The sequence below is a fragment of the Erpetoichthys calabaricus genome, chromosome 11 (assembly GCF_900747795.2).
Source record: "Erpetoichthys calabaricus chromosome 11, fErpCal1.3, whole genome shotgun sequence".
Classification (NCBI taxonomy): Eukaryota; Metazoa; Chordata; class Cladistia; order Polypteriformes; family Polypteridae; genus Erpetoichthys; species Erpetoichthys calabaricus.
Genome location: NC_041404.2, coordinates 86,918,149 through 86,936,802, shown reverse-complemented (window position 1 = coordinate 86,936,802; position 18,654 = coordinate 86,918,149). Strand labels below are relative to the sequence as shown.

The 18,654-nt window shown below is 37.9% G+C and overlaps 1 protein-coding gene across 1 annotated transcript in view; it reads right to left on the bottom strand.

Annotated features, from left to right (window-relative positions):
- The window catches only part of pold1 (polymerase (DNA directed), delta 1, catalytic subunit), a 118,865-nt gene that overhangs the window by 25,540 nt on the left and 74,671 nt on the right, over positions 1-18,654 (bottom strand). Inside the window, exons 22-23 of the mRNA XM_028813535.2 lie at positions 9,943-10,045; positions 2,478-2,610 (exon numbers count right to left, since the gene is read on the bottom strand). Coding sequence (XP_028669368.1) covers positions 2,478-2,610; positions 9,943-10,045 — 236 coding nt within the window. The remainder of the gene's footprint in view (positions 1-2,477; positions 2,611-9,942; positions 10,046-18,654) is intronic.

Sequence of the window (18,654 nt, the reverse complement as noted above, 5' to 3'; positions counted from 1 at the left end):
TAGTTATTGATGTTTAAGGATGTCCTAATCTTTTCTCATCTTCAACCGAGTCAGATACATTACAAAATCGATCAAACCACTTGTAAACAGTCTTAATTGTTGGTGCAGTGTCACCATAAAGCGATTTTAACATCTGATGGGTTTCCTGAGCTTTTTGAAATTTGAAACAAAATTTAATGTTAATGCATTGCTTGATATCTATTATTAACGACAAACTTTAAAAATACACTTAAACTCAACCGTGGTTTTGTGTTGCTCTTGGACAGTGCTCTGCATCAACATTCACCGTACTTTTTGATCACACCTCGTATTTTACTTTTGCATTTAAACGTTGGATTAGTACTTACATTATTATGTATTTTTAAACTATTGTTTGGTCCTTTATGTACAGTAAAATTCTAAACCTGGCCTGTCCTAAATGCAGTGGACTCCCCCACTGTAGTTTAAACAATCCTCAACTAACATATTCATACACCTCTTGATCACACTGGTGCCTCTCTGGTTCATATGTAACCCATCATGGCAGAACAGGTCCCATCTGTTCTAAAAGGAGTCCTAATGACCCATAAACCTATACCCTTCTACTCTACACCAAGAATTGAGCCACACATTAATCTGTCTAATCTCCTCAGTCTTACCTGGACTGGTGCATGGCACAAGCAGAACTTCAGAGAAGACTACCTTGTAACTTCTGCTCCTCAGCCTGGCACCCAACTCTTTAAATTTGGATCGTAGAATTGACAGACTATCTTTATATATATCATTTGTTTCAATACGGACAATGACAACTGGATCCACCCCCACTCTGGCCAAGAGCCTATTAAGCCATCCAGGGAGGTCACCCACCTGTGCACCCAAGAAGGCAACACACTGTGCAAGACTCTGTCTTTGGAGCAAACCTGTGCTTCAATCCCCCTAATGATGGACTCCCCAACTATCACTACCTCTCTTTTTCTGGGAACTAGTTTTGAGGTAGCCCGGTGGGGCTCTCAGTGCCTGCCTATCACTTCAATCTTCAGAGACACTGTCCCAGCTCTGCAGCGACCTGAGAATGCTTTGACACTGCCAATTTTGGGGTTGATGCCTCCAGACCATGTGCCCACTTTAGTTTTCACTTTTTGACCGTGACTCACATATTTCTACCTGTCTGGTCTGGAGTTTCCAACCACCACCTGAATGGTGCAGACTCTCTCTTTAAAGGACATCCAGGTCAGGTCTACCAATTTTCTACTGCAAAGTGCTCCAGCCAACTCCTCCTCCAGTTCAGCGACCCTGAGCTTGAGGTGCAGGATCAGCTGGCATCTTCTGCAAATGTAGCCCTCATAGAAGACTGGCTTCTCCAAGCCATCCTCTTAAAACGTCCAACATCGAACAAGACTTGCATTGCACTGGCCTCATTATCAAAATTAGATTTTGGATTACTACAACTGTGGAAGATTGTGGGTTCGCTTCCCGGTTCCTCCCTGTGTGGATAGCGCTTTGAGTACTGAGAAAAGCGCTATATAAATGTAATGAATTATTATTATTATTACAACTGCTCAACTTTTACTTCTTTTATTAAAATGAAATGATTTAACTTAAATGTTAAAACTCAAGAAATTAAGCCAAAATATTAGAGTAAAGAAGTACTACACTTATTTTACACCTCCTGACCCCTTAAGCTAATGAAATAACAAAGAGGTTAACTTTACTTTTCTCTGTCCTGCTAACTTTGCACCCCACTTACTGTAGCTTATGCCTTCCTTAAAATCTCCCCACTTGTAATGTTTGTATTTCTTTGTATTAATAAACCCTTACGTTGTTGCCCACTTAAATGCTCTGCTTTCCTGAACACTAAGAACTGTTCAATCTAGCAAAATGTATATACTGTACATTTTTTTCCTTCTTACTAAGAAAAACTTGCTTACTGAATATCCACTGGTAGTTCATTTCTTACTGTCTTGTCTGCTCCTACAGCTGCTTGTGCCCAATCCGCACCTTAACGCTAGCCCCCTGCCTATGTACCGTGGAGCACTTCTCTTTACCATTCTGAAGTCAGCCACTGCCTTTTTCTCCCACTAAGGAATCTAAGGTTTCTGTTACCTATAACTATACATCACTATAATGCCAGTTATTTACTTACAGAGATGCCGGTATCAGCTACTGCTGTTTAGTTCCCTGCCTCCCAGACACTACAACAGCAACAAGTACAAGTAACAAGTATCTCTGCCAAACACCCCCCCAAACACTCCACTGCATTTGCTGCTGTGTGGGAAAACTACACCGAAAATAAGCTTTAAAAAGCCTCACACTGCTCCTTAGTGGCACCCAAAACACAAAGTTTTTAGAAGCAAAATGTATTTTTTAAACTCACTCTTATACCTCAGAATGCAAAACTCCCAGTTGCATCTCTTCCATTAGCAAGGATGATGTCAGCATGTCTCATTCAGTACCTATATATAACTACTATATAAATATATCAGACTAAAGGTACTTACTAAGTAAAGTGCTCTCTGCTTTGGCTTCCCCAAGAATGGGCTCAAATATCCTTAAAAGGGGTTTAGACAGTTGCTGCTCCAAATAGTATTCTGTATCAATTGGGATGTTATTCTCAAGCACAAAGATTGGGTCCTGTGAAACAAAAAAACAAGAAAAACACTAATGATAGTATCATCATCTACAAAGCAGATTGGCTGATCTCACCAGGAAGGAACACATAGTCATTTGCACAATCTCATCCAGTGAAGTTTGCAAGTTTAGCCAATGCTCTCAGAACAAGAGTTAAAAATGAATTTCACCAGCTATTAATTATTGGTGCTTCTGGATATAGGAAATGCACAAAATATAAGCAGGGCAGCAGAACATGTGCAAAATGGTACCACAGCCGTCTCACATTACTTATTTGAATAAGTTGTCTTCTTTAAGCATTTTCTCTAAAGGACCATTTTACAGTATATGTACTTTTCTTTGTAAGCCACATGTCTGCTTTCAACTCCTCCAAAAATAGCACACCTATACAGGAAAAGATAGTTTAGCTCCAGACTATAACTTAAGTGGCACCCCTTGCAGTTGTAAGCTTTTTTTTTTTTTTTGGACCAGTGAAGGGTATACATTAGCCATTGATCGCACTGCCACATGGAGTTGCTTCACTTGTGCGGGCCTGATGTACAGTATGTCTCTTGCAGACATGCACAATACACTTTCTACATGCAATGGTACACTGAGGGTTTATTTATTCAAAAAAGACAAGAAAAGGTGTTTCAACCAGTACCAGTGGCAATATACAGTACCATAATGTCAGCTGCAACATGTTTTTTGACAGGTATACAGTAATCCCTCGCTATATCGCGCTTCGCCTTTCGCGGCTTCAATCCATCGCAGATTTTATATGTAAGCATATTTAAATATATATCGCGGATTTTTTGCTGGTTCGCGGATTTCTGCGGACAATGGGTCTTAATTTCTGGTACATGCTTCCTCAGTTGGTTTGCCCAGTTGATTTCATACAAGGGACGCTATCGGCAGATGGCTGAGAAGCTACCCGGCTTACTTTTCTGTCTCTCTTGCGCTGACTTTCTCTGATCCTGACGTAGGAGGATTGAGCAGGGGGGCTGTTCGCACACCTAGACGATACGGACGCTCGTCTAAAAATGCTGAAAGATTATCTTCACGTTGCTATCTTTTGTGCAGCTGCTTCCTGAAATGACATGCTGCACGGTGCTTCGCATACTTAAAAGCTCGAAGGGCACGAATTGATTTTTGATTGAAAAACAAACTCTGTCTCTCTCTCTCTCTTCCTGCTCCTGACGGAGGGGGTGTGTGCTGCCGCCTTCAACAGCTTTGTGCCGCGGTGCTTCGCATACTTAAAAGCAAACAGCCCTATTGATTTGTTTGCTTTCCTGTCTTTCTGACAGACTCTGCTCCTGACGCATACTCCTTTGAAGAGGAAAATATGTTTGCATTCTTTTAATTGTGAGACGGAACTGTCATCTCTGTCTTGTCATGGAGCACAGTTTAAACTTTTGAAAAAGAGACAAATGTTTGTTTGCAGTGTTTGAATAACGTTCCTGTCTTTCTACAACCTCCTGTGTTTCTGTGCAAATCTGTGACCCAAGCATGACAATATAAAAATAATCATATAAACATATGGTTTCTACTTCGCGGATTTTCTTATTTCGCGGGTGGCTCTGGAACGCAACCCCCGCGATGGAGGTTCCAAGGCCGACCGCGATAACTGAATTTCCGCGAAGTAGGGACACCATATTTATTTAATTATTTAACGTGTATTTGGATGTTTTTAAACCCTCCCTGTATTGTTTACAACCCACCCTTTACTCTATTAATAACAGGGATAACTGCTAAGCAATATGAAATCGGTAGATAAGTTTACACTTACTGTATAGCGAAGTACACGTAGTTATATATGACGTGATGAATATGCTGCGCAGTAAAAATGATGACGATGAAGGTGATAATCCCCTGAATGCAGTAGCAAGAGCACGTTAATGCTGAATGAGTGAGATGAGACTTCCTGGTTAATGCAGCACTCCGTCGCTGAGCCAATCAGCAGCACACAGGAACTTAACTGCGTGCTCTGATTGGGTAGCTTCTCGGCCATCCGCCAATAGCATCTCTTGTATGAAATCAACTGGGCAAACTAACTGAGGAAGCAAATACCAGAAGTAAAAAGACCCATTGTCCGCAGAAACCTGCGAAGCAGCGAAAAATCCGCATTATATATTTAGATATGCTTACATATAAAATCCGCAAAGTCGTGAATCCGCGAAAAGTAAACCGCAAAGTAGCGAGGGATTACTGTATTTACAGATGATGGTGACTGGCTTCTAAGTAGATTTAGCTTTCCAAGTGCTATCTTCTTGGAGCTCTTGATATCTTTTCTAAGATGAAATGCAGTAAAGTATATATACAGTATTACAATATACAGATACATTTTTAACTTAATTTAAATAATGTATACTGTTAATAATTAAACGTGTGGACACGGTGGAGAGTGGTAGCAATGAACTGGCACCCCATTCAGGGAATGTTCATGCCTCACGCTGTATGCTTGCTGGGACTTGTGCAACCCTGGATGAATAGATGGATGGAATAATTAAACATGTACTACAAAGATATTTCAATGTTCCTTAAAGTTATGATGGGATTTGAGAAACTAGTAAATTAAATGATTTTAAGATGAAGTTTGACGTTCTACTTTAATGACAAAATAAACTACATAATTAAAGTGGAAATTTTGAGCCCCAACTGTGTCCATTTTTTTAATTTCTTTTTCGCTGTACCCTAATACACTTCCATATGACACTCAGACAGTAGGCTACAACTCTCCTTTTCACTACGACATTGATATCTGACCACTTCTTTATTATTTTGGGTACAGTGCAACTTTCTGAACTCGAACTTTCAAGTTTCTCCACCACTTAATCAACTTTATTTTGTTGTTTATACCACTGCTTAACCCAACAAATAGAACGTTTTTCCACGCCTCTGCTTCGCATTCGCTGAAATTCTTTTTTTTCCACGTGCTTTTTCCATGGTCTTTTAACCGAACACTGAAAGGAAAGAGCTATTTATATTGATTTGCCTATTAAAATATGCAATATGCAAATGTTACTTTTCACGCTGACCAGGATTTATGTAGTGGAAGTACATGGAAGTTCGATTATGCACAGTCTTTTGCATCTGAATTTTTTGTGCGCACACGCATTTCCACTTGTGCCATGTTTTAGTGTGAATTTTATGCACACCGTTATGTATGAGGCCCTGGTATGTGTGCTTCTTGGCTTACACCAAGCACTGCTGGAATAACAGTAACCCACATTTTTAATTCAGTAAGTATTGTGTTGGATTACTTGTTACTTTAAAAAGTATTCAGACCACATAATACACATTACTTTTAATCTGTTACTTTACAGCCCTCGAGATTGTGTTGCTCAATTGAGCTGAACGCACAGCACTGATCAGCATAAATTTAAAGATTTCTGACAGACTATTTCAGTCAGGACAAGGAATTGCCCAAAAATTTTCCTCTGGAAATTTTGTGGACGCTTCTACTCATAGCTGCTGAAAGTGTGTGCAAAAAAAGCAAGCTGAAATAGGAACAGACAAGCATTATGAGTACAAAAATCCTTAAAAGTAACCTAGTTAAGAGTTTAAATGGCCACAATCAGATTATTCACTGATTTAGCTCATTGTCCCTTTGTATTGTGAAGTGCTGTAATATCAGTTTTGCAGCATTTGACTGAATCTGAGCAGACAGTATAGTGGCTATACTATACTATAGGTCTATACACTTCAGAATTCGTCTTGCTACTTCCGCTAGCAGTCATATCATCAATAAACACTACTGACTGACTTCCATTCGCAGCCATGCATGTTTATGCCATAAAATTGCCTCCACATGTTTCACAGACGATGTGGTATTCATGAGATCATGATCCATTTCTTCTCTTCTCCATACTCTAATATATCTAACATTCTGGTATATATTAATCTTAGTTTCCTTTGTCGAAAGAAATTCACTCCAGAACTGGACAGACTTATAAAATGTTTTCTGGCAAAGACTAATATGTCCTTTCCTTTGCTTTACTTTCAAGAAAGACTCTTGATTGTAAACTTTGGCAATGATAGGTCTGCCTCCCGAAAAAATGTTCTTGGTTTGGGTAAATGTTATGAAGGAGTTCTTCACCAAGGACAGAATTCTGCAATCATCCAGCACAGTTGTATTCGCCGATTCTCCACACCTTCTGGTGTTGCCGAGTTAACCAGTGCATTCCATTTTTTTAAGAATGTACCAAATGGTTGATTTTACCACTCCTCGTGTTTCTGCTATCTCTCAAAAGGGTTTGTTTTGTTTTCTCAACCTAATGATGGACTGTTTTTACTTGCATGGACAGCTCTTTGGACCTCATACTGAGAGTTCACAGTGACAGCTTCCAAATGCAAATTCCATACCTTTTACCTATTTAATAGTTAATGAAATAATGAGGGAACTGCTCCCATCTGGCTATGGAACAGCTTACTAGTCTAATGGCCATATAAATTTAAGCCCATGGAAATTTTCGGTGGGGGTTGGTGGAGGCTATGGAGAAAAATGTCTGTCATTCCTAAACGGGTCATACAATACTTTGGTGAACCCCTTAAATTAAAGCTTAAAGTCTACACTACAATCACATTCCTTTATTTCAAATCCATTGTGGTGTCGTACAGAACCAAAATGATGAAAATTGTGTCATTATCCAAATACTTATGGACCAGCCATTACTGTATATAATCAACATTACTACTTATTTTAGTAGCACAACTTCATACAAAACCTGATGGTCAAAGTGCTAAATAGGAATCTGTGGGATTCCTGTTTGATGGTGGCTATTTCAAGGATCACAGCTTGTGTGTGTGCGTACCGCTTCAAAGTAAGAAACACTTTTGCGATTGCTTTGCTGATGTGTGGCATTTCCAATATTGTGAAGAAAAATAAAAAATACAGAAAATATCCATGATATGCATTAATGTGACCTCAAAGCTACAATGTGACAACTCAGAACATGTTAGGTTTTAAAAGGTTGCTCGGATATATTAAAGAATGATAAAGTAAAAGCAGACACACCTCTGGGCATGCCAAAATGTCACCTACATTTCTATAAACACAGAATTTGGAGAAGGAGTTGTGCTTCTCTGTTGACTGCACATTCAGGAAGGGACATGACATTTTCAACATTTTTTCAGCTTTTTCTGCTTCTTAAATGGTGCAGCAGGGATCAGCATTTCTGACAGGACATTTACAACCCTATCTTATATTTGGATGTTCTTCTGCGGCCACAAAGAGTTAATCCTTCAAGTTAAACCTAGTCTTTTGTGGTTTAGTTTCATAGCATCTGGAAAGCTCTGGTTCTCTCCTTTTACATGTATTCGCCTTGACAGAACTAAAGAAGAATAACCCCCACTAGTTGTGGTGGACAAATGAGTGCAGTCTGACATTTTTCAGTCAAAATTACCATGCATGACTCAGATTTTTTTCAAATTCTCAACACTTAAACATTCTATGTCGCATGCAATAACTGAATATGAAAATATTTAATAGTTGCAGCCCTATTATTGTGCTTACCTCTTAGTACCATTTCAATCAGTTGTTCTATAGACAGATGCAATCAATCAACCATTTAAAAAACATCTGTAATGGGGTGGAAAGGATACTATGGGGTTTTAAAGAGCTAAAACATATATTACTGATGTTCAGAAGGCACCTTTTTAAAAACATTTCAAATTTTCCACAGCTACACAGGAAATTGCCTCCCCTTTGCTACATTTTCCAAAAAAAGTTTTGTTTTAGAAATTATACTTTTATTTTTGTCCTTTATTTTTTTTTAACAATTTGAGCACATGATTGCCAATATTACTTCCCAACAAAAACAGTTTGATAAAAAAGTATTTGAACCCTTCATGGTTTCCTTACCCAAAAGTTAAAGGGGCACCTGTGTGATCAAACATTTTTTTAATACTTAAGTCGCTAATTGAATTAGTAAAATTATCCAATATCCAATACCAACTAGTACTGTATGTAATTGTCAACACATATTTAAATAAGTTGGCTGTGCAATATTCAGCTGCAATTCTTGTAGCAAAATGATCCCTGTAATTCAGTATCAGCCTTTTACATTTCCATGGAAGAATGTCTGCTCATTGTTCCTAGCAAAAATGCTTTAAGTTAGAAATGCTGGTAGGTTTTAAAGCCTGAAATGCTTGATTCAAGTCCTGCCACAACATTTCCATTAAGTTTTTGAATATACCGTTACAAAACTGTAATTTGGCTTCTTTTTAGCCATATACATGTAAACTTGCTTTTGTGTTTTGGATCCCTGCCTTGCTATATGACCCAACTATGGCAAGTCATCTAGGTCCTGTAGTTTCAAACTATCACCACACTACTATGATATTATCCATCCATCCATTATCCAACCCGCTATATCCTAACTACAGGGTCACGGGGGTCTGCTGGAGCCAAACCCACTATGATATTATTTGGCTGTTATATAACATTGTTACTGTGCAATGCTGTGTTCGCTTTAGCCTAGAAATTAAAAGTAAAAAAAAAAAAAAAAAAAAAAGTGTTTTTGTTTGGTCGGGTGCTTTTATTTTTAAAATAAATTTAATGTATATATCTTATTTATTACAATAATATCATATCATGAATGCTACCATACCAATGAAGTAATATCTTATCATCCATAATAAAACATCTGAAAGAAATTATTAGGACAAAGTGGCAAAAGGTTAGTAAAGGCCGAGGAATGGGTGATGTGCGTAAGACAATAGATGAAGGAACTCATAGGTATCTTTAAATAAAGTAGAATAAATAGTTATACTCAGACAAAGTGATTAAGAGCATGAAGAAATGCACAAACAGCTGAAGTTTTGAGCTAACTGAAGCAGTTCGTTTGGATATTTCACAACCATGCCCAACAAAACCACAATGTAATTTTCAGATTCACTTCTGCAATCCCAACTGGCCAGTCAGGCAGAGTTCCCACTGTAAGACGACAGTTGATGAATGGATACACTGAAATGGCAAATCTGACCTAAACAACAATTCATTACACAGGGACTTGAGAGAGAGAGAGAGAGAGAGAGAGAGAGAGAGAGAGAGAGAGAGAGAGAGAGAGAGAGAGAGAGAGAGAGAGAGAGAGAGAGAGAGAGAGAGAGAGAGAGAGAGAGAGAGAGAGAGAGAGAGAGAGAGAGAGAGAGAGAGAGAGAGAGAGAGAGAGAGAGAGAGAGAGAGAGAGAGAGAGAGAGAGAGAGAGAGAGAGAGAGAGAGAGAGAGAGAGAGAGAGAGAGAGAGAGAGAGAGAGAGAGAGAGAACAGCAGGGAGAAGTTAAAGACCACCAGGCTTGCTCAGAGACTGAACAGATAATGTGCAAAGTTCACGTTAAAGAAGATCATGAAATTCACCTCAGACTTCATGTAAGCAGCCACACCCTTTGTTGCTTTGATGATGACATATGGAACTCTGTCCCCCAGATTAGGAGCACTTCCAGCATCTCGTTTTCTCATCCTGAGGTACATGAAAGGGAAAAATCGTGCACGATAAGGATAAATAGGAAAGCCCACATTTTAAATTATTACTCATACCTGAGAATTTACCAGGGACTCAAAACCCTATAAGTGATCATTAAGTAGCATGTCTCACTGTAAAGTAAAGAGAATTGCTTCTATAACATACTTTTTTCTGTTTTTAATTGAGAATATTACCCCTGACCAAACAGCTAATTTACAGTTCCAGATTTGTGGCCAGTTTCACTCATAAAAGGAAACCGAATCATGGATGCATTACCCTAACCAGAAAGTGGATTTACAGCTCCAGATTGAGGCCAGTTTCAAAAAATGAAGCACAACAAAAGTGTATTTTTCTGATCAACAGTTGTGCTTCTGTTACTACAAACCAAGTCTATATACATGTTTAGTGAAGAATGCAGAAATTTTGTCTCTATTTTAAAAGTCTGTAGAAAAAGAGCATTAACAGCCTTAGTGCCAAACAGCACGTTAGGTGGGCTTCAAGATTAGACAGTTTATTTAAAGTAACTAATCTGCACTTCACACAAATACATTACATGTATAACAGAAAAAAATCTCAGTTTTTAAAAAAAAGAGCAATGATGTGGAGGAATGTGGTTATGTAACGGGCATTTTACAAACTGTAGCTTCCAGTGCAGATTTTAGCTATTACAACACTGTAATATACAGTATCTTGAAACGATCCCAAATATATACACACAGTGAAACTATATACAAATAGGTAGCTTCCAAGTCAGAGCAAATACTGAAGTAAGGCTGATAACACAAGATTTGGAAACAACGACTTAAAAGAGGTGCTAAAGAAATAAAACTATTCTCTTTGCATTTGTCACAAATTTTAAATTTCATTAACATATCCCCCTGAATGCATGTAAATCAGTAGGAAACATACTTTGAAAGTCAAATGGGTGTTATGAAATATTTGCAAATAAGAAAAAGGTGTTCACCTTCGATTGTCTGACAACTAGATAGTTCACCTTTCAAGTCAGCAAGATAATGTATGAATGTTAACAGCATGACCAGATGTTTGTTCTTGACAGTACCCACCCTTAATTCTTCCCCTCCCACTCAAACAGTAACAATATTTTGTTTAAAACACAATTCTTAAACTAAATGAACAGAGGAAATGTCCCCCAAGATATATCTGCATCCATCCATCCACCACAGCGCAAATTAGATTTTCAGCTTTATTGTACTTTTAGTGAAATTGAAACAGATTAATGAATTTGTGAAGACTGCAGTTTTGACATCTGATGGATACTGAGTAGGCAACATTGAAAATACTTAGCTGGACTCCACAGTCTGTTAAACATATAACGTGCGATGATAGCTGACAAATCAGCACAGGAAGCTAAGCAAAAACTGGCAACATTACAGTTGGTTCAAATTACATCTTACTTTATTTTTTAATTTTAGAATAAAATGCTTAAAAGAAATTTAAGAGAATGTCTTTGACCTGAATGCCTCTACTGCATATCTTTAATACAAGGCTTATAAGCTTATTAAAGATTTTCACTTCTCGAATACCTAAAAAACAATCTTTTGGAGCCTCGATCGAAGCAAAACCCATGCCTTACAAACCAAGTATCTAAGTTGGGATAATTGTTAAAAACTAGAGGCTCAAGAGGCAACAGCACAGCAAAAGAGCTGTACTACATTTAAAATTAATTATGAAAGCAGTCAAATAGCACAGAGATTTACCATGAAAAATTTTGAAATTTAAAGATGAAAATTTTAAAGTGATATGCTGATCAAGAAGAATCCAATATAAAACATAATTAACTGTTATAATGTTAACAATGCACTGCAGGTTTTTCTTGAGCTACTAATTTATGCGCTCTGGAGTTTAAAGAACAATAGCTTGAAGGATTTTCATAAAAAAGTGTTTCAAAAGGCTATACACAACACATTAAAGGCATAAACAGTTGTTTCAGCAGCAGAAACATCTAAAAAGCAACCTGGAGAAGCTCAAAAGACCTAAAACAGATTAAGACCACATCAATGCCCATCTTAAAAATCAACTTCTAAATTACATCAGTTGCAACATATTTCCTTGACAATTTATAGAAAGGGTTTAGAAAAAAGTAAGGTGGGACCCAAGACAGAGGCCTAAAGAAAGTGAACATGAAAACAGGACTTTAGCAAATCTGTAAATATTAACAGCAACGGGTTGACCTCTGTGTCACAGGCAAGAGAGCAAAGCATTTAAAAGACAGCAACAAATTCAGCTGCAGTAGTTTCAAGAAATTTGGAGATTGTGCCTCTCTGTCACATCTAAAAGAATTCTGTTGCCTAAAAAAATTAAACTAGCATGCCTAAATGACTCATAGCGACAACACTTTTTTTGGGAACTTAACATCCACAACTGAATGTGAAACAATATTACTGTAATCTACCATGTGCTGAATGTTACTTATTACAGCTCAGCCTTCAAACATTGACATCTTTGACACTAATTTTTAAACTCAGAGATACAGGCATAGTCGGCTTCATCTGAAACTGCATACCAGATTTCCATATAAGATGACCGTAGGTAGTAAAGATAGATAATTATTAACCTTTAAACAACCAAATGTTCTCTTTGTATGTAACTACACATACAAGAGACAGAAAATTACATCAGTGGATTTCATCATACAGTAGTGGCACATTGTTTGTGCTTAATGAGTCCAACAATGTAAACTGTTTGCTACTTTGGGTATTTGAAAACATGACCTGGGGCCTCATGCATAACACCAAGCGTAGAATTCGCACTATAACATGACGTAAGCACAAAAGCGGAAATGTGCTTACACAGAAAAAAATCCAAATGCATAAATCTGTGCGAACTCCAACTTCCAAGTTCTTCCGCTGCATAAATCCCAGTCAGCGTGAAAATTAACGCACGTGCATGCGCCTGCTGTCCCGCCCCAACTCCTCCCAGGATTACGCCTCTTTGAATATGCATATCAATATAAATAGCCCTTAAGCTCAGCCTTCTGTGAAAAGACAATGGGCAAAAGTACGAGTGAAAATAGAAGAATATCAGCGAATACCAAGTGGAGGCAAGGAAAAACTTACTTTTTGTTGGTTTAAACAGTGGTATAAACAACAAAAGGAAGTTGATCGAGTGACATAGCGTGTTGGAGAAACTCAAAAGTTCAAGTACACAAAGTCGCACAGTGCCCGAAATAAAAAAAGAAGTTGTCACATATCAAAGTCGCTGTGAAAAGGTGAGTCGTAGCCCACCGTCTGAGTGTTACATGAAAGCTTATTAGGGTACAGAGAAAAAAAAAAAAGGCACAGAGTGGGAAAAAAGCACAAAATGTCAACTTTAATCAGTTTATTTTGTCATTAAAGTACAACATCATAAACTTCATCTTAAAATCATTTAATTTACTAGTTTCTCAAATCCCATCGTAACTAAAGTAGCACGTTAAATGCTTTGTTTTGTGTTTGATCTTCTATGTGCTCTATATGCGTGAATCACTATGTGCTTCCAGGCTTTGTCTTCCTCTGACAGGACACAGAATCCATTACATTCGTAATTTTACAGCTCTCTGAATAAATAAAATACTGAGAAGTATACGTGATATAATTTTCATGATGATACGAGTTAAAGCATGTTATTAAACATGGGAACACAGTGGTGCAGTGACTGTTCATGTCTCACTCAAGATGTTTGCTGCGCCATGTGCGACCTTCGATGAAATACTTTATTACAGAAGTACTGTCTCTTTCAAACGTACTAACCCCGAATTCCTGTCCTTACTTTTCTTTCTTCAAATACCAATCGCCACACAATCAGCTCTGTAATAGACATTAAGCCAGCTGTAAGCTTAGAACGCCGATTCTTCAAAACTTTTAAGAAACATTGAAATATCTTCATAGTATATGTTTAATTATTCTATCCATCTAGCACCAGCAAGAATACAGTGCAAGGCAGGAACAATCCGTGAACGAAGCTCCAGCTCCTCGCTAGCACTGCAGCACCGTATAATAATAATAAACATATTTTGCTGCATTTCTTCTTAAAAATGATATCGTCATCATATGTAAATATGCACTTTATAAAGTGGCTCAGGTTGTACAATATTATAACTGTATCGCAAGTTTACAGTGAGGTAATTGTACTTAAAAGTACAAACAGTTCTACAAGGAGCACTTGATGGACTGATTGAATGTGTTTATAGTTATTGGTATGAAACTGTTGTTTGTGAACCGCGAGTTCCGTACAGGAGGGGCTCTGAAGCGTTTGTCGGATGAGAGCAGTTCAAATAGCGTATGGCTGAGGCAGCTTGTGCTTGATGCTGTATACCGATAATTCTCTTTCCAATCAGCCGCTGTACAGCTGTGATTCACACTCAGATACAGTGATATAAATACTCTGAGTGGTGCAGTGAGAGTAATATGGAAAAAGATGATCCAATGTGGCAACCCTTAACGGGAGCAGCTGAAAGAAGAAAAAGAAGGTGCAGTGAGAGTAACAACACTAAAGAAGTTATGGTATTTGGAATAGTTTGACCATTCTGTGGACCATTATATTGTTACAGGTTAATTACAATCAGATGCATTAAACTAATAAACAATATGCGGTTAATTTCAGTGTATTTATAAAGCCGCGTCAGGGATGTGGATCTAAAAAAGAAAGGGTAACCACACAGGAACAGTAGCACTGCTTTGACGCTGAATGCCGCCAGTCTGCAAAACCGAACGCAGAATTTGCGTACGACAGAGTTTGAGCTACCATGGAAATGTGTGTGGCTTTATGCCAAGTTTAGGTTTTATACATCGCGATTTGAAAGTGGAAACATTCTTACGCTACATTTTTGTGCGTACGCACCATTTATACATGAGGCCCCTGGAAAAACAAAACCAAGGACATCTATAAAAATTGCAAAAAATTGCATAATATCTCTCCAATGCCTGACATTGTTCGGGGAATGTTAGTTTGTATCACAATGTGAGAGAATAGAAACATATGATAATAAAAACAAAAAATACAAAAGCAGCATACATTATAACATGACAAAACACTAAATATTGATGTGGACTTTATCATTAAGAATGTATGGTGCTTCTTAGCAACATTCAATACATTCAAAAGAAACAGATTTCTTAGACCTCTGTTTTTTTTCCAAAAAGTACTGCACAGCTAGAATTGAGGAACAGAATAGGTTGTCTGTTAAAATCACTGTGGCATTCTAAATTAAAACAAGCATCCATTTCAAAAGCTAGGCAACATCTTTAACTATTAAACTTGGCAACTTGCTGATGAATTCTAGAAAACAGGGCTAAAACAATTTCTAGTTTATAATGTAAATTATTTCAAAAACCAGATTACTGCATTTAAACTTTAGAAGGAAAAAGAAAATGACTGTTTTTATTCTATGCAGAGAGAGCTACTAAATTCAGTACTATTAGAATTATGCACTTTCAATATTAAATATGTCAGCTTGGATCATTACTCTAATATTGTCAACATTACAGAGTGATGAAAATCACAGACTCATTAAATATGCTGCTCGGCTAATTTGTTACACATTCCAACAAGTTAAATTGCATTGCTTGCCATTCAGTCTTTGAAATGTATGCTTCCCAGATTGCCTAGTCTGCCTTGCACAGACACAAAATGGAAAAATTAACTTACAAAATGGACTCATGACTCAGTAATGCAAAAGTCCAAAATTCAAATAAGCCAGATTCAAAAAGGAAATATTATCAGATTACTACATTACATTACTCCATTTTAAAAAAACACAGAAAACTCTTACTTCTATATATGCACTGTATATAAGGGAATCATCTGCATGATGCCCAGTACATATTCAAAACATTTATTAAGATCCATGGACATTAAAATAATTAAATGTGAATTTGCTACTTAAAAAAGGGGGGTGTATGGTTTAAAAATAATCAGATTATCATTTTCTTGGTTGTGCATTTAATATATTCAATTATGCTTTGTAAGTATTTCAAGAAAAAAAAAAAAAAGGGATTTGTTCATGTTAAATTTTCTGTTCCAAGTTACCTTGCCATTCAGAAGCACATTTTCCCATTATGCATTTTTTCATGAGAATATCGGACCCATAAATATGTAAGAGACATAACCAACTTCAAGCAACAAAAAATGTTAAATCACAATCCTAATACTTAACATTTCCAGGGTTCTTGTTTTTTTTTTATTTCTGATTAATGATTTTCCAACTGGGCGGCACGGTGGCGCAGTGGTAGCACTGCTGCCTCGCAGTTAGGAGATCTGGGTTCGCTTCCTGGGTCCTCCCTGCTTGGAGTTTGCATGTTCTCCCCGTGTCTGCGTGGGTTTCCTCCGGGCGCTCCGGTTTCCTCCCACAGTCCAAAGACATGCAGGTTAGGTGGATTGCCGATTCGAAATTGGTCCTAATGTGTGCTTGGTGTGTGGGTGTGTTTGTGTGTGTCCTGCGGTGGGTTGGCACCCTGCCTGGGATTGGTTCCTGCCTTGTGCCCTGTGTTGGCTGGGATTGGCTCCAGCAGACCCCCCGTGACCCTGTGTTCGGATTCAGCGGGTTGGAAAATGGATGGATGGATTTTCCAACTTTAAATTAATTTACAAATGTGGAATAACATGCAAATGAGATTAAAACCTAATGCAATCATTTAGATTTTCAGAAGTCAACCTCATTTATGTTATTGAAACTACTGTATAAGCAACACTCATTCAGGTTATCCCAAAAGTGCATAATGCTTCTGGTCCATAGGTAGCCTAAATGTAATTTACTAGGGTTAACTTAAGCAAGATTTTGGTGGTTTATGGGGCTGGTGTGGGGGTGATATGGTTTAGAAGGTTGGGTGGTTGTATGGGTGGTTGAGCTCTTTCTGCCCATTTAAAAATTTCTAGACACTGTTTGAAAATATATCAAAACAGATTCACATTTTAACTAGTTTTAAAAGAGCAAATTGACAAATATGTTATGTGTCAGCAATGAATCAGTTTTTTCCAAAAAAGCACTCAAGCAAGGTGACGCAAAGTGAGCAACAAACCATCAGCTTCACTGAAAGGTATGACAGAACACTTCCATCAAACACTTAAGAGTCTCTAAGAAATAGTCATTAAACTATTATACTTTTGCTACTATGCAATATACTGTGAAAGATCTTCAATACATCTAGTTACAATACTTAATTATCAGCAGATTTTTTTGAACATTTTGACTTAATCATGGTGCAAACACCCATGAGCTACTAATCATTGCTCCTAGTTCTTGTTACATTCTCTTGTATATGTGAACCATTCAGTTAACAAAGTTCATTGGTTTCACAGCTTAGCTTTTAATTAGGGTGCAGAAATGGGGAAAGGTGTTGTAACTGTTTAGCTTATAAGGCTGTTTAAGCAGTTTTTGTTTTTCATATTACTGAATTATCTGCTACAATTCTGGTATATGAACACAGTTTTACTTTTTACCATGTTAACACTGCTTTCAGTAAATTTCCCCTTGGTACTTAATAAAGTATCTATCTATTGTAGCAACCGCAAAATATGGGAACGCGATTCCTACACTTCAAAACCCAACAGGGGAGTGGACGATGTTTGAAGATTACAATAGCATTACCATATTTGGTCCTCGTTCCCTCTTGCCCCCTTAAATAATTGGCAAAAAATAAAACGCAACAGGAAGTGGGACTGATAAATATATTAACATTTGCTGTTTATATTTACTTGCCCGGTGCCTGAGTGCTCATTAGTGAACCCCTTCCCCAGACGCCCTCCCTAGCGCCCAAATCCTAACCCCCGGTTTGACACAGACAATATAAAAAAAAAAGTAAATAATAAAAAAAAACTGTTCTTTGAGAACGCAAAAGAAAGATTTAATTTAGTCCACAATATAAGAAAACAAGAAACCCTGCAGTTCAGTTCCTCCTGTATGGCAGGAGGAAACACAACAGTCCTTTGGCGAAACGGCTTCTCCGCGGACTATCACGAAAAATGCAAACTCAGGGATCCGACTCACCAGACGGGAGCACCCGGAGAACACCAGTACCTGGCCTCTTCTCTGGGATTCGTCACTTGATTATTTCTTCGGGGTGGCCACTCATAAATAGCAGACGTCTCTGGGTGAAGTAAGATCCTGAATAATTCTTTGAGCATGGATAGTCGCTGCGTTGCCTTCAGCCTTATCCTTCCTTTTTTCTCTCTCCTCCTTGATCCGCCATTCCCCTTAAAAAGAAAAAGTTTCCCTGCCGAAAATCCTTGCCCCTCTCGGTTGTTATGGAAACCTCATGCCGGCAACAGGCAGCTGGAAAAGTTACTCGGGCGGGATCCTCCCAGACTGGGACGTCACCAAAGGTGCCTGAAGGGCTATTTAAAACACCATCCCAGCCAACATTATAAAGTGACGGACAATCCAGAAGGCTAACCCGACTGTCCGTTATGTAGCCTTGCTACACTATAATATAAAAAAAATGCGAAGGGTTCAAACCACCAATCACACACATTAAAATGTTATATCAAAACCATGTCAACCATGTTATCAACAGCATTACTGGGGACTGTGCTATACAAAACTAGAGTTTTTACAAATGTTGTTTCTTTGCAGGAAATGCTGAGCTGTTCATTATCTGAGGGCCATATTT